Source organism: Saccostrea cucullata, unplaced genomic scaffold (genome assembly GCF_032062105.1).
Source record: "Saccostrea cucullata isolate Sc308-1 unplaced genomic scaffold, CSIRO_AGI_Scuc_v1 ctg14022, whole genome shotgun sequence".
Classification (NCBI taxonomy): Eukaryota; Metazoa; Mollusca; class Bivalvia; order Ostreida; family Ostreidae; genus Saccostrea; species Saccostrea cuccullata.
In genome coordinates, this window is record NW_026931650.1 from 1 (window position 1) to 17,500 (window position 17,500).

At 30.3% G+C, this 17,500-nt stretch overlaps 1 protein-coding gene across 1 annotated transcript in view; it reads right to left on the reverse strand.

The window, feature by feature from the left end:
* Positions 1-10,377: 10,377 nt before the first annotated feature.
* LOC134233210 (uncharacterized) overlaps positions 10,378-17,500 on the reverse strand; it is a 32,922-nt gene continuing 25,799 nt past the window's right edge. The window contains exons 18-32 of the mRNA XM_062715192.1: positions 17,132-17,246; positions 16,924-17,056; positions 16,304-16,476; positions 15,627-15,708; positions 15,308-15,541; positions 14,467-14,564; positions 14,182-14,296; positions 13,912-14,075; positions 13,729-13,804; positions 13,116-13,352; positions 12,813-12,929; positions 12,382-12,523; positions 12,022-12,188; positions 10,707-10,909; positions 10,378-10,584 (exon numbers count right to left, since the gene is read on the reverse strand). Coding sequence (XP_062571176.1) covers positions 10,378-10,584; positions 10,707-10,909; positions 12,022-12,188; positions 12,382-12,523; positions 12,813-12,929; positions 13,116-13,352; positions 13,729-13,804; positions 13,912-14,075; positions 14,182-14,296; positions 14,467-14,564; positions 15,308-15,541; positions 15,627-15,708; positions 16,304-16,476; positions 16,924-17,056; positions 17,132-17,246 — 2,263 coding nt within the window. The remainder of the gene's footprint in view (positions 10,585-10,706; positions 10,910-12,021; positions 12,189-12,381; positions 12,524-12,812; positions 12,930-13,115; positions 13,353-13,728; positions 13,805-13,911; positions 14,076-14,181; positions 14,297-14,466; positions 14,565-15,307; positions 15,542-15,626; positions 15,709-16,303; positions 16,477-16,923; positions 17,057-17,131; positions 17,247-17,500) is intronic.

The following is a 17,500-nucleotide window of genomic DNA, read 5'->3' on the forward strand; positions in this document are numbered from 1 at the left end:
CAACTTTGGTACAAATAAAAATTTTGAGACTTTTCTGCAAACTAGGGGCCATTTGACAATTTCAAATCTCTATGGTAACAGAAATTTCTCCTTAGCAACACATCATAAAATGATAATTTCAGCACGTTCATGTACAATATTGTTAAGGATTCTTATATCCATTATGTAAAAATTTAATCAAGCAGATTTAAAAAATGCAATCAGCATTTTATATTTTTTTTTACTTAATTAGCCCATATAGCAATAGTTTGAGCACATAACAATCAATATATCTTATGAAGAGTTGCAAGCACTTCAACATTTTTGGTATACAGAATCAAGTTCACGGAACATTGGCATCTAAAATGATTGCCAGTAGAAAAAAATATATGCATGTAAATATATACATTATGCAATCACATCCTAAAAACCTAAACCAAAAATGTTGCCATGGAAACCTCAGAAGTAATTTTAATGTCTTTATATAATAACAATTAATTAAAATGAGTGGTTGAAATGAATCGTTCTAATGAAATATATTTACACAACATTTATGTTATAAAATATTTTAAGGGGAGACAGGGCACATGTCACATGACTCAAAAGACAGATTACATCCTAGTCGCTGTTGATGTACATGCTAAATGCTGTTAAAATCAACAGTTCTTGTGTATTTTTTATTCTAAAAGGTATTTTATTCAACATTTTATATTATAAAAAATATTCTAGAGTTTTTAGAGATTTTGCCAACATCACAGGTACTTGTGGACAGGAACATCCCCTCCCCCCGTAAATATTCATCCCCATGGCTTGCTGGATTTTTTCACAAATTATATTTATTACACTTATTCATTATAAGTGAAATTAAAAAAAAATCGTAAAAACTCAAAATAATCGCTCCTCAAAAAAAAAAAAACCCTTCTGTACAAATATAAGAGATAATGTATAGTTGGATATTTTTTTGTGGAGCAGTTATTTTGGGGTTTTAACCAATTTTTTCTATCGTGCTTATGATGAATAAGTCTGATAAATATAATTCGTGAAAAAAAGTCCAACAAGCCCGGGGGTAGAATATTTAGGGGGTCTTGTCCACAAGTACCTGTGATCCTGCGTGTATATTCGTAAAGATTTTTTTACCTTTAGAAAGATGAATGAGTTCTGTATGAAAACTGAGACAAAACTGTGTTATTTAAGCAAATAATTTTTCTACTCGTTACCATGGCAACGTTCTTATTTTGATTTTTATAAAAGACTTGTTTGTAGAATGTATATATTCATACATATTTTCTACCAGCAATCATTTACATGTCAATCATAAAATGTCCTGTAATCATGATTCTATGTACCAAAATTGTTGAAATGCTTACAGAGTATGACACTCAACTTCATGGAATATATTGCTTGTTATGTGCTCAAAATCGTTGTCATGGGCTAATCAAGTAAAAAAAAAACTTAAGATAGATGCTAATTGCATTTTTAAAATCTGCCTAATTAAATTTTGGTTTGCAGACGTCATTAAAACTGGGTACGCAATTTATATGATTTGGGCGTCTTTCTTGAGCACATCTGATTGTGATGTCACGGTGAGAAAGGGAAAAATTCAGTACATTATAGTTATAACTTTTGTTGAAATTGGTAGTTTAATGTAACAGTATACATAGAACATGCTGAAGTTATAAAAAATAATGAAGGCTCATTTTGATTCGAATGACCATCATTAAGAGTGTTAGAAAGCATTTCATTATGTGTTATCAAGATTTCGCATCTTCTCGGGTCTATTCTTTGAGCACATACACAGTACTTGTTTCGGAAATAAATGTTAACCCTTGTATCATGTATGATTTATAAATATTAAATACATGTATTTAATGTGTATAATTATAAAACAGGTTTTCTAACTCCGAATTACACTCGATGCCCCCTCCTCAGAAATGCACTCATTCTAGTGAACACTTTCACTGACAACCTGTTTATTACCACTGTCTTTATCTACACAACCATATATGGCATGCATGTCTTTGTTTGCATTTATCTCCGTTAACAGCGTCAAAACTCTGCTCACCGACGGAAAGTCAAACTCAATTATGAAACGGTATATGCTAATCTCGGACAAATCTACATACACTGATAAAAACTGCTAAGGCACTACCGGGGTAATACTAATGAAACATAAACTTAATTATATTTACATTGTTTGAGCGGCATTGACCTCTTGTAAATAACCACAGACACGTAGGATATGACCCCCTCCCTCCTTTCCATTTTTTACTTGCTAACGCCGGGGGTGAGTAAACATAAAAAATTATATCAATGGAAATCTGAAAAGGAAGAAGAGCGTGTGTCAAATTTATCGATGTCTGCATATTCTGATTCTCTACGCTTATTATAGTGATCATGCAAGTGAAGATTATAGAGGCAGATCGACGTCGAGAATAAAAACAAATTGAAAGCCGTCTCTTTTTATGTATCAGTCGAAAACGAAAAACATGTATTTAAAAACAGCGTAAAGAGATAAAAGGGTAACATTATTAATAACATGCAATACCTATGAAAAAACCAAAATAGGAAAAAAAAAACCCAGAAAAACAGAAAGGGAGGGGGCGATACTCTAATTGCCTGTGTAAGTAACGGCACGCGTCGTTGTTAGTTACATGTACATATTTTATTCGCTGCGTTGCTTTCCAGTAGAATTAATGTTATATGTATACAATGAAAGTCTAAGAACAAAATAAAATCTGCCTGTTGATTGCGCCAAATAAAATTAATGTTAAGATTCTCTTCCCATTTATCCCTTTGAAAATTCCTTTTCAGTTCGCTTTTTTCTATCCTTATACGTATTTATAAGCATAAAATGAAATTAAGATTTATTTTAGATATTTATGGCACGCCAAATTCACAAAAATGATATAATCATAGTTTCACAATCGATAAACTAGGTTTATCGACTGTAAACTATAGTTTACAAACCGTAAACTGTAGTTAACGATTCGTTAAGTATAGTTTTCATCTGTAAAACTATATTTAACGGTTGTTAAGTATAGGTTACGAATGTTAATTTAAGTTTACATGTATCCGTCTGTAATAAAGCGTTAACAATAGATTTTGTTGATAAACATAGATTCACGTTTGTAAACTATAGTTTACAATCGTAAACTATAGTTAAGAGTTGTTAATCATAGTTTCACAAATCGTGAAACTATATTTATCAGATCGTCAACTATAGTTAACGGTTTGTAAACTATAGTTTACAAATTGTGAAACTGTATTTATCAGATAATCTATGTTTTGCAATCGCAAATGATTGTTTTCGGTATTAAGTATAGTTTACGGTTGTGACACATAGATTATCGCGTTAACTATGGTTTACAGATGTGAAATATAGATTAACGTTGTTAACTATAGTTTACGGTTTGTAAACTATAGTTTACAACCGATAAACCTAGTTTATCGATTGTGAAACTATGATTATCTCATTTTTGTGAATTTGGCGTGCCTTAGATATTCGCTGCCTCTTTGTAAACTTAAACAAAAACATTTTCAATATAAACACTGAATACATTAATACTTATACTCGGGAGGATATTTGATGGACATTGATTGATTATTAAGTTATTGTTGATTTGATAGCCTTGCTGAATTTTCTAAAGAAAGGGGATATATACAAAGCGTAGAAAACATTTTTCGGGGTTGGGTGTTGGGGGTGTTAGTAGTCCTTGACTTCTAAATTATCTTCATACATACGACTTTTCAAACAAACTTAGATCGATCACAGATCTGCGATTTCAACGGGGATGGCGAGTCCGCCTTTTCCAGAGGGGAATACAAGGTCACTTTTATTTTGCAAATTCCGGCGAGAATCTGAAGAAAACAAAACAAAAAAAAGAAACGATAAGAAATAAACACATACAAAATATATAAAAAGAAACTAAAGGACTGATTGTTGGTTTACGCCTTTTACGTGAATTTTCACTAATATTAGACGTAATAAGCTGAAAGGGAATATTGAATTAAATGATATTGGTCATTTAAAAGAAGATATGCGTGAATATCCTTTTTCTTAAAATCCGTGTAATATTTTTTTTTTGTATTTTTTTGCTCTGTATACCGGATCGATATTCACAACGTCAAGCGTAACGTCGCGATATTTTATGACGTTGTTCTTAGAAATGCTACATTTTTCAATATAAAAGCAATTATCTATAATTAAATTACGAACAAATGAACCCAAAGACATTTTAATTTTTTTACATAGATTTATTTCAAAACAATTCTATTTTTATATACCAAAGGATAAACAAATTCGTCTGCGAGATTTAAAAGTTATTGATATTTTTTAAAATGAAAACCTTGCCTGAAAACAAGCCGAAAACGACGCTTTTCCTATACAATTCACTAGAATACCGTTGAAAATGTAACTACAACAATGACATCTTTGGAATTCAATAACACAAAAACGGCGCAGACGAATTTTATAATATTTTCAGAGAATGGAAATCAAAGGTAGAGAAATCATATAGGTAATTTTCATGGTATGTTTTCGAACACTTTTAAAAGCCCTGTAAACCCGCGACCTTCGTTAAAAATCTTTCACGTTATTGTACATGAACATGCTAAAATTATCATTCTATGATGTGTTGCTAAAAAGAAATTTCTGTAACCATGAAGATATGAAATTATAAAATGCCCCCTTGTTTGCAGAAAAGACTGAAAATAATTAATTTGTATAAAAAATTTGTTTTTAGCATTAAGGATAAGAAAATATTTGATTTATAACTTCAGGATTTTACATATTTTCTCTTTCTATTCATAAAAACGTCCATTTTTGTTGCTAAGAAACGGGTAGGAATTGAAAAGAATTGAAAAGAAAAATACGCTTCTGATTTCAAATTCTAAAAAACAAAATCCTCTGCTTAAAATATTATACATACACGATGTATGTATCAGGTCCATCATTTGAGTAATTCGACATTGAATAATTCAAAAATCAAAGAAAATGCTGAGTCAGCAAAAGAGGAAAAACATATATGTTTTCCCATATCTATCATACAAAAATCTTATTTCTATCGTTTTTGTTGTAAAAGCACTTAAGATGCTTATCTCAAGATACAAAAACAATAAAAAAGACATTCCTCCAGTAATTACATTTAATTAGTGCCTGAAAGATGCGAGATTTTGTTGTTTATTCAAGCTGAAAATTGGCTGGTTGCTAGGGAAATTTCTTTACCCATATTTCCATGGTAACCATGAACCAAAACATTTTTAATTTTACATGCATGGTTCATAGTGCGAGAGAAAACTATGAGTGGAAAATCATCAAATTCTGAGAACCTTCATCTATCATCCTTTGCATGATTAATACACGGAACTGTACTTATATATATTAGATATCCGATTTATGAACAATAACTTATAACCAAATAAATACATTGACTTGTTGAGGATAAAAAAAAAATGAATCGTGTTATTATTTATATGTATGTCATAGTACATTTCATTGATGGAACAGCCATTGATCAAGAAATCTGTTTAGAAGATATGCCTTGTGTTGTTCATGGACTGATAAACGGCAACGCTTTTCTTAAGAAAAAGGGAGGAAATATTATAACTCTTTATTTTTGATTTCAAGGAAAAGATAAAGAAACTTTAATCTGACTTTGCTCCTTAAATCAAACGGGGGGAGGGGGGGGGGGGTCATCAACTTTTTTGGTGAATCTGCTTAACATTAAAGTTAATTCATTTAAAATCAATAAATATGTCATGACTGATCGACAGGGGATTCTTAACCCTCCTTGGAAACTGATCCCACCTCTGGAATTTCCAGGGGTCCGTGATTTACGTTTTCTTCACATGTTTGTAGTATTCTTGTAGTATTCTTTCTACGTTTAACTTTTATGAGATAGATCACTGTTTGTTGTTTTCATTTTTTAGAAGAATGTAAGAGCCCCTTCTTATTAACTCATTTAACTACAATCACAGGGACTTATGAAATGACTTCGCTATATCCATTATTCGTTGTAACCGTATAAGAAATTCATTAATTTTATATAGCTAGGGATCCAAGATGACTTCGCTCTATCCGTAAATTAGTAATATCCGAGTTCGTACTAAACAAGTTTTGCTGTATTTTCCTGCAAGTTTTTTTTCTTCAATTTTCTCAATCAAAACAAGGAGCATATGGCGTCCCAAGGGGATGTTTACGCCTCCGTGCCACCTGATCCTAACCCTGATGTCTTAAGAGGTCTATGTTAACATTTTGTAACTTTGTTTGTGAGTACTTTTGATTGATTACTGTTAGTTGTCTTAATATCTTACTCAGGTACTTTTCCAACTAATAATGTCCTACACCAACTAACTCAAAGGAAAGCTTTTCTGATATAAAATAAGATTTTTGCAATAACAACGCATTTCTTTTCAATTTGCTTTCAAAATTCAATCATAAAATAGATAATTATTTATTTTTCTGACATGTTTAACAATCCTTTTTTGAACTGGTATTACAATTCTTAAAATTGATAGAAAACAAACAAACAAACAATATTAAAAAAGCCCCGATGATGTCCTGCTTAAAAGCTTTAATTTAACATAGACAACATACATGTATATGTGTAAAGGATTTTGAAAATATTTCATGATTTTGTACATAAGATAAATTCATGATAGTTTTTGGTTTTTGATTATTGAAACAAGATGATTGTGACATAATTATACAAAATTATCTAAGGGGTGTTAAGAAAGTTCGTTCCGAGATGAACTATTTTCAACAATTTCAAAGTGGTGCTTAACTAAAGAGATGAAATTTCAACTGTGACAAAATCAGTAGAGTATACTTTAAATGTTTAACAAATAATTTCTAGCAGGAAAGTATAGACTTTTTCTTCCATATAAAAAGCACCAGAATGATAGAAATGCTTGTCATTTTGAGTGAAAATAAAGGATAATTTACTTTTGTTTCTTCATAGCTTATCTTTTATCAGACAAGCTGATGAGCCTAGGTATAAGAACGATATATCACTTTTCAAAAGAAAAGGTTTGTCATTTTGTCATTTTGAAATAATTCACAGCTTTGATAATTTTTGCATAGTATTTGAAAGGATGTTTTGACCCGCGTAATTAATATACATGTACGTCACAAATATGCATCATTCGTAATTTTTTTAACATACATCATCTGTTTTAATACCTGCCCTCCCCTTATTGATTCAACAAAAGACAGTAAAAACCTTATCACTGGCAAGAATGGACTCTGTAAACATGAAATATCACAAACTGTAAATATCTTCTCATCGTATTTCTTTTTGAAAATAAAAGAAAAATGTGGAACTTCCTTAACACCCTTTATCATCAATATCGACTAAACTCCTGATTTCCGTGATGTTGAACAATCGTTTAGAGCGTTTAGTCTATTAACTATCATGCGATTTGTCATTAGAACCGATCCATCAGTCCATGAACTACAAAGAAAATAAAACATTATTGGTAAATAAAAGTAACAATTAACAAAACTTCTTGAAAATCCAGAACAACCGAAAGTTTGATTTAACAGTTCTCAGTTCTACACTAATATAAATTCAAAAATTCAGTATTTTCTTTCTGCTGAACTGCAACTACGATAGAATTTAAATCTTTTTTGCTAAAATTCCCAGGAATTCAATATTTCAAAATACATGTTATTATCATTTTTTGTTTCTTTTTGCATCTACGTTATAATTACTTCTAAAGATACATGCCGTGTATGTAATACAGTCTACAACTGGTTCTTTATATATTAAATGAATTACAAAAAACATTATTGAAAATCCGTCTAAATTACCTTTCACTTTTAAAGGATTTGCATCAGACATGGTAAGTTGCGTATTTTGCTTATATCCAAACAAAAATCTACTGATTTATACAAGAAAATGGAATGTGTCTGTAAATAAAGAAATATCACTAAGAATTTCCTGACGCTTTGTTTTTCAAAGTTTATCTCAAAGGTTTAAAAGAATATAATGTAAAACAGACATATTATAAACTCGAGTTTTGAAAAGAATTTGATTGAAAAGTATAATAGAAAATTGCAATCTATAATTGACATGAAACACACTTTCGTATCTTTCTTTCGATTTTAAATGTACAGAAAAAGGTAATCTTTTTTGAATTATTCAAAAATTCCATATTCTATCATTTACAATCAAAATAGGTCCAACAATTTACACCAACCCCAGCCAGGCATCAATTTTTTTTAAATTTTGTATCATTTTTTCGTAAGAGTATCGAATGAGAAGTTACCTTTACCATAAATATTCATATGAGATGCGTTATCATTGCAATTAATAGACCCGAAACGCATCTTTCAAAACAAGTGGACCTTTTAACATGTAGTTATCTATTGACAACTACTTGTTGATATTTATAATGAATTATTCACTATTTCTGCATAAATTAAAAAAAAACAGTTTGTAAGAAAAATATTTTTAATAAACAATGGGTCGTAAAACTAAAACACTTCATACTTTGTTACATGAAGCAACTATCAAATATGAAATCCTGTACATGTAAACATAAAAGTAATAATCACATCAGAAAAGTATTTGGAGTTTATTTCTAATATTCATATTTATTACTTACTCTGGTCCATGCTGATTTTGCAGACTGGAAATCGATTGGGATGATGTATTTCTAGATGGTATAATTATAAATAAAAATTAAATAGATATTTCTTTTCGAAAAGGTAAAATAATGGTCTTGAAATAGGACCCTTATCTAGATAAATAATCAAATAGAAAAAAGGGAAATATTCATTAAAAAAACAACATCAACGAAACAGATGAATTAAACGAGTATATATTTAAAACCGATAAGAAAAGAGAACAATATAAGAAAAAAAACATTTCGATCACAGAGAAAAAAATGTAATCTCAAGGCAAGTTTGAACAGAATTAAGGCAAAAAAGCAATCTACTTACATGCCAGGTACATGTAGGAGAAAGGAACTTATCATATATCTATCTAAGTACTTCTTGTTTATTTTCTCATGCTTAATTCATGACAAAAGATATATTTCAGGATATTAAATGTTCAATTCTGGTCATACTGAGTGAATAGCAGATTGCAACATAAAGCCAGAGATGACACAATTTTATTTTACATGTACATGTACCAAAAAAGAAAAAGAGAGTTTCAGTTCGTTTTTGTAACAAGACAGAAAGAAAATGTCTCATAAAACTTGTAATATACCACATTGTTGGCGTTGACGATTTTTTTCATACCCTTGATTTGCATCAATTCCTCTTTCGATATTCGATACATCCGCACCGATATATGACCAATTGAATATGACAGTACGCGGATTTCGTATTTGAGATTGATATGTGAAACTAATCAGAAATGAAACTAAGCTGACTTCCCATGTTAAATTAGTTCTATTTTGTACCTTTTTAAGGATTATCAAATTACCTGTTAAATCAGAAGACAAGCTATCAATTAACATCAGTTGATATATGATAGCTAAGCTTTTGATTTAATAATAGTTTGCAGTCACAATTTTCGTGGATTTATAAAAGCAGCAAACAAATCCGCAAAAATATCAAACAGCAGAACATCTCTTCTGTAAGAAGCATTTAATTAATTCCCTTACACATAATTACATTTTTAAGAATAAAATGGGTTTAAAGTTTTATATATATATATATATATATATATATATATATATATATATATATATATATATATATATTAAAAGTAAAAAGAAAACACAAATCAGTTAACTTAAAAAGAAAAAAAAAATCCTCAGTTTTACTGTTCATTATTTAAATTTTGGATATTATATATATATATATATATATATATATAATATATATATATATATATATATATATATATAATATATAAATCAGATGGAATAATATAAAGCAGCATTTTTACCCTTCAATAGCCATTGTTCTAATGAAACATCACTGAACGTATACTAATTAAAATTTCACAATAAAATAAGCTTGTGTTATAGTTTGCAGTCGAAATTTTCGTGACTCTCTCATACCAGCAAGCAAATTCCGCAAAAATATCCAACTGCAGAAATCTTTTATACGATATATTTAATTGCCTCCCTTTAACATATAAATGAAATGTGAAATTTATTATCCATAAATAAAATATCAGTACATGTATGAACTAAAGTATTCCAAAAGAAAATTCCATCCAGGCCCTTCTGATCGTGTTCTAGATAACAAAGACTAAAATATAGAAATTATTTCATAAATTTAGGGAAACATTTTAAAGATAAAAATCTGAGTTACATAAAGCACATTAAAATATACAGTTAATATTTTTTACCAATATTGGAGTAACTATTTGAGAACTACATTAATGTGAATCATTTCAAAGATATGCTGTTATTTGTCAGAGATGATATTTAGACAATTTATATACGATTTAAGTGTACTATATACATACGATTTTCTACATTCTTCTCTGCTTCGTAGATAACATGGAAATCTTGTGTATATTTATTTCTAGATGTTTTATATATAAGGTATAAGGTATTTCCGGTTGAAGTGACAGTAAAATGAGGTCGACTGCCACAATATCGGCCGACCAATGGTGAATGTATGTCTGAACCATCGAAAATCTTTAAAATATAACAATTAAAAAGATCACAAACTTTGCATATAATAATAAGTCTCATCATGACTTTAATTTGGCAAAAAAGATTTAGTTAAATAACTTTGCATAATTCATATGCATTCATACCTCGAGATATGTGTCGTCACATGTAATAGAGGAGTCCCGATACCCTTGAGTCTGCTCGTTTGAATTTGTTGAGAAAGAAATGAATGTTGCATTGACCCTTTTTGAGTTGTATGGAGCCAACAAAAAGAAACACAGTGTGTTTGCTAAGAGTTGAAAAGGAGGCTCTACAAGTCCAACCTGGGATGTATATACCCCTCCACAAACTGATAAAACAAATTATGAATTATATAAATTGTACAGTTATTTAAGCATTGAATTCATATTTTGGGATGTCTTCGGTCCTATAACTCACCTGGCCGTGCCGCCAAATTGAATACCGCGCGTTAGCGCTGTATGATAATTTGTCGGCACGGCCAGGTGTGTATGTCTGAGCCATCAAAAACTTAAAATATAACAATAAAATATGAATTCAATGCTTATATTTACATTCTTTAATTTTTCCTCTTCATAATTGTTTATTTTGGTAATATTTAATGCCAATTTAGCACCCTTCAAAACTGGTGTGCTTTATAGATGTAAGAGCCGTTTGTGACTTCGTAAAGTTAAATAACGCAATCGAACATTGCGAGGAAAAAAAGGTGACAAATTTTTAAATGCACATTTGTTGTATTTTTTATTTTATTAATTCAACAGGCCTAGGCTTGTTTTTGTTTTTTTTTATCAAATTGTGTCAAACAATGTACATTTTGGTGTTCATAAAGTATTGAAAATTTATATACTTCCTGCTGTGTATTCTAACGCGCGGTGACAAGGTTTTGCGTGTGTTATAGAGATTTGAACGTCATGGATTTCTCATTGATTTCATAACGAAAATTACACTGAATGTAAATATAAATAGAAAGAGTTATTTTCAGAAGAAAATATATTAAGGAATGTCATGTATATAGATGAGGGATGAATATTTCCTCTAAAATTAATAACTGAAAGATAATATCTTTAAAATATGGATGTAAAATTATTAAGTTTGCTTAATATTTTGATTATTGTAGACATTTAACAGAAAATATTTAATCTAAAATAAAAACTGCATGAACATTGGAGTGTTGTTTTCATCACTTGTATCATTTTTAAAAACTGAATTCATATACTACCGATAAATAATAATACATATACCAGGGTATATATATAATATAAACTTCTTTTCTACGAATATTTTTAAGAGTTAATAGATAATTAGATCAAAAAAAGAGATTTTATTTTTGGTTGTCAATCTAATGAACAATTATAAAATGTATTATCAGTTGTCAGAATTCGATATATACAAAAAGTAGTCACATATTTTTGGTAGTAGAAAATGTCTCAGGAATGTACTCACCACCACAGGATAGTTGCGTCGCATCCTTCGCTGTGTCACAGGGCTCAATGGAGACATTGCATTTCGTAAGGTCAAATCCTTTACCTTTTTTATCACAAACAAAAGAGCTGTATGTGACTCCATTGGGCGAATCGTAACCTCCCCTTTGAGGAAGATGAACGCCATATCTACGGTTAATTATAAATACCAATTAGAGGAAAACACAACCAGCGACATCAATGTTTAAGAAGCTTTAAGAAACTTTTAGAATAGAAAAAAGCTGTAAGAAGGACGTTTTTCCAAATTTTGGGATGATTTATACTCTTTATAATTTAAAAGCTGGAAATTCAGTTATATTAAGTGTTTCCCCCTGCAACTTACATGTTTTCAAATAGTGTATTGCATGCTACCATGGCTGTAAATAGATCAAAGGACTGACAAACCGCGCCCCAGATATTGTCTCGCCACATCAATAGCGTACCATCCATTGGTGTAGATCCATTCGTGATGGCAAGTGTGGATTCTGAAAGATGTGTAGAAAAATTGTCATTCATTAAGGTATGTGTTTTATGTTATCAAACACGAGAAATAATATGCATGATTTAAATATGGAAAATATTTTTAGCAAAGAAACGTTAAAGATAATGAATTAACGAACAGTAATCGATCTAAAAAAATCTATAAAAATAAACAAATCTTTGAGGATCAGAAATGTTCACCTGAACCTTCATTTGGCTAAAAATTCTTTGGGATACATGGACAATGGATCTGCTACTTAAAATGCAAAAGAAACTTTCAATAAAAGACATTACCTGAGCAAATAGCGCCATCACCAAACGTTCCCTTTTCACAAAGACACGAGTACGACCCGTTCATATTCTCACATGTTTGCAAAGAACCCATGCATGACGACTTGCATTCATCAATATCTATAAAGAAAAAAACAATGTTTTGACTCTGTACGGTGTTAGGGGCTAATTATATTGAATAAAATTATAGCAAAGAATACAGTGTCCTAGTCTTGTACATTAACTTTGAGAAAAAATTCTAATCAAATTGCAACCAGAGAGACTAAAATTGCAGATGATTATGAAACAATAATACGACTTGAATACCTCTGCAACCCAAGCCAGCTTTTATATATCCATCCGCACAAGAACATACTCCTCCCATGCAGATTTCTCCCCTCTTAATACACGCGTCGTTTTCTGATTGGGAACAGTCACATTTTACACCATACCAATTTGTTTTGCAGATGCAATTATCTTTAGAGTCAAATGAAAGAGTATTTGTTTGATTGCATTTTGACATCTTCTCACAATCCGAACCATAGTACCATTGTTGGCAAGCATCTGTAAAAGGTAGATATCCTTCAAACAAAGAGTAAAAACCAGTTGCTGGTGATCGTTGTTTAATTTAAGATTTATAGCATTCATTCACAAGGACAGTAATTATCTAAGATTAAGATAAATGAACTCAGTTAGTGTTCTTCTATCGATATCCCCTTACTGTACAAAGTTAATAAAATTGAATTTTGAAAAAGGATTTTTTCGTGCATCTATTAAACCATTTTTCACAGTAAACATTAAAACTTGATAACATAGTAAATGTCTAGTAGGCATTTTGAGAATGTAAAGTAATTTTTATGTCAATCACAGACAAAAAAGAATGATGGAGAAAAAATATCAAATATTATTTTTGATTTAAAACATGAAGAACACAAGTTACCACACGTCTTAGCTGTTATGATAATATCGTCTATAAGCATGGGTAAGTTGTTGTTTACATAAACAATGACAACAATCTACAAAACAAAAACATGGCATTTTATTTATTTGCAACGTCTTACGATTAGACCTTATTACATATGTACTAGTTAATTTTTGCGACTACAGTCAAACAAATAAGTACCTTGGTCAGTGAAGACGCTTTTATGGGGACACGGGCAGTTGACCAATCTCTTCCTTGAAACAGTCTATTACTCATCAAATGCCCATTTCTTATCACCTGAATTCGGAGACTTTGCATTGTCGGATCCAGTGTATAATATTTCAGTTGAAAACAGCTGTCTCTCTCTACAATTTTTTGTAAGAAAGAATCAAAATGAGTCTTTTAAACTTTCTTAAACATATTTTACGTTGAAAAGTCTTTAAAAAGCGGCTTGAGAATTATAGCACTTACTCAAAGTTACATTTCTGAGAGAGAATGAATACATGGTGCGTTTAGGAGAGAGCCTTGTCTGAAGATAACTGCTCTTATTCAAATGAAGGCTATCATTTATAAGCTGTGCGCTGTCCTGTAACGAACAAATCTTTTTTATTTAAAATTTGGCAAATATAATTTTTAATCTTTTGGTTGTAGAAAAAAATTGGAAAATTATACATTTTTTTTTTTTTTTACAAAATCTGTGGAGAATTCAGTGCACTCTAAAAAGTTTGTGTTATGAGCAACATTATTAGCTTTAACCTCTTTCTTTTCCCACATCGCAGTCGATAATTCAATTTTGCATCCATGTACACTGTCTGCCGTAGCAAATGTACAGAAATATATGACATTGTCGATACCTACAACAGTTTTAAAAGTTATAACAATCAATGTTTATTTAAATCTTAATTAAAATTTCTCTTTTTAAGGTATTCAAAAAATGTGGAAATTTAATTAGGAAGTAATTAAGATTTATCAATTTATTTTTATCCCAAGAAAATTTCCAGTTTAAAGATAACAGTTAAGGTCAAGATCTAGTGAACGAAAGTTACCTACAGATTTATCAAATTTGAGAAATAAATTCCATTTAATGATGTTTTATAAGTCAACCTTGGTCAAATAGTTTCGGGGCGTAATTTGTAGATGAACAGGATAAAATAAAATCATATTTTAAACTGTCATTTCCAATGAAAAATTAAGAAAACCAGTCATGAAAAGGGGAATATTTTTCCTTATCAGACACAGAACATGTATCAAGAATGCCTATAGTCTATCAGAAAACAGTTATTTGTATGTTCTTGGCCTCTTTTTTAAAATAATATCAAAGATTACATAGGTATCGGGACTACTTGTCATGTGATTTCATTTTCAGTTCCATGAAAATACTTAATTTCCTTCATAATTCTATAAGAGCTGCAAAATACGTGAAAAAGAAAGTTAAAAGTGATTATGACGTCAAAATGGTTCTAGGACCAAAAATTTGGTCTAAAGACATTTACTAGATATTGACCTCAATTTAGATTTTAAAAGTTACAAATCAAAATAAGACAGTATTAGATTGATTACATAAAAGTGCAAAAATGTACATTTCTTTGTAGCATACCAGAACAGGTTACACCGTTAGCGTATACGCCATCTTTACATAAACACATATCTCCGTGGCAAAATGAGTATTCCGGGTTGCACGGGTCTGGGGATTTTCTACAATCACATGTTTTGCCGCTCCATCCTGACTGGCAAATACAGCTTCCAGTCTGACTATTACACCCTTCAGAGGTTTCTCTTGTGCAATAACATGATTTTTCACAAGTTAATCCATATTTCCATTCCTCACAATCTAAAAGACAATTGTTACATAAATGAATGCTGAAAGCTAATTTGAATTTATTTCATTATCAGGCGAAAATAGTTCTTTCCCTTACCACAATGCCCTTGAAAGATTTTGAAGTCGTCTAGTGCTACATCTGAATTATGGCCGTCACCTCTTATTCCAGTTATATTTATCTGAAGAAAAAGTCAAAGTAAGCTTTAAAAAACTCGAAATAAAGATCACAACATATAGTACTAGTATTCCAAAACGTCTTCTTCGTGAATGGTTAATGAACAACTCAATTTTATGATAAATGGTTTGACCTCAGCTTTTCTATCATCAGTAATCCTTATTCCTGTTGTTGGATCCTGATATTATAATAAAGTCTGAAAAATTGTATTTTTTGTATCTACGCACATAGCTTAATTGAAAATCAAAACATAAAATGGTCGATATGCGTCTTTTGGCGTGACGATACAAGTTTTCTGTGATATATTTTCTATCCAAATAAATCATGGTACTAAATATTTCATAATTATTCTTTCTTGAAAACACATTCTGACAAAGAAAAAAATTTCAAATTGCTTCGCATAATCAAATATTTGACCTTTCTGTACTCAAAAAATGTCAATTTCTGGTATCAAATATTTCACAATAAAAATTATTTATATTAAAGTTTTCCCTGAATTAAAACAGCAACACGCGGAATGATTTTATCCATCACAAAAAAAAGATGTGGCAAATATAAGTTTGCGATAATTTTCTATTGCATTTCTCTATTGAATTTACCACATCTGCAGTTGATGGAAAAGAAATAAGTCCTTTATCCCAGAGAGAACCCTGGTGCCCTGACTTTGACCATCTAGCTACTTCTAATCCATTTATGTCCTGTACTGCTACATTCAGATCACCCATATCCTCTCCTCTCATGTGGAAGAAAAGTTGGAAACAGGCATGTGTGGCTAAAAAGATAAGGAGTGGTTCATATGATCAATTAAATATATCAAATGATGAAGAAATTTGCCGATGAATTGTAATCACTTTATTCCTGTAAATGTTATAAAAGTTAAGATTGTTTATACATTTCAACTATTTGATACAACTGTTTAATCAAATAAAATATTTTTTCTATGGAAAAGAAGTGAAATGTTCTTTTTTAAAGTATGTACATTTTGTTCGTTAAGTGCTTTTTATTTATTTCTTTTCTCGTTTAATATTTACACTGTCTTTGAAACTTTCATGCGCTTTAATGTCGTTTCGGGAGAGGGTAATTCACCTAATAAGTAATCATTCTGATTATTTTATTGTTCATTATACCAAAAACTTGTCTTTGAATTTTAAATTTCTTTTGATTCATCCCGTAGAATATACATTTGAAATCATTATCAAATCTCTAAATGAACTCCTACTTAAATTTAGGTTTGAAACTGGAATTTCCATCACTCCTTTATCGCCATTGAATTGCAGGTTTGCCTCTGTGTACACATAATTTTTACCCTCTTGGGCCGAGATTGGACCTGTTTCTCGACTATAAGTTCGATCCTACAAAAGGAAAAGTTCATTTCAGAATTCAGGGAAATTTGTCACATACACTATGAAAATGTTATTAACACTTACCGTGCCTTTTCTCCATTTCATTTTGCCATAATTTTTTATGAAGCAAGCATCAAAAGTCGTTTCAAATGAACAAGAGTATAAAACATCCGTGACATCTGCAAAGAATATGTGTAAACTAAGTTATGATTAGATGTCACAGAATAATAATAGTTTTCTGAATGTGGTATTTCTTTTTATGCATTAACTTGATGATGAAAACCTGATCATATCACAAAATCTTGTAGAAAGGTGTAATTTTGTAAAAACCATTGCCGTGTCAAGCTTAGTTCAACCCTTGAATTATAATAAATCCTAAAACCTTTAAGAAATTTCCAATTTTGACAATGATTTGAAAGTAGGAAACGTAATCAATCTTTTTGCTAGATTATC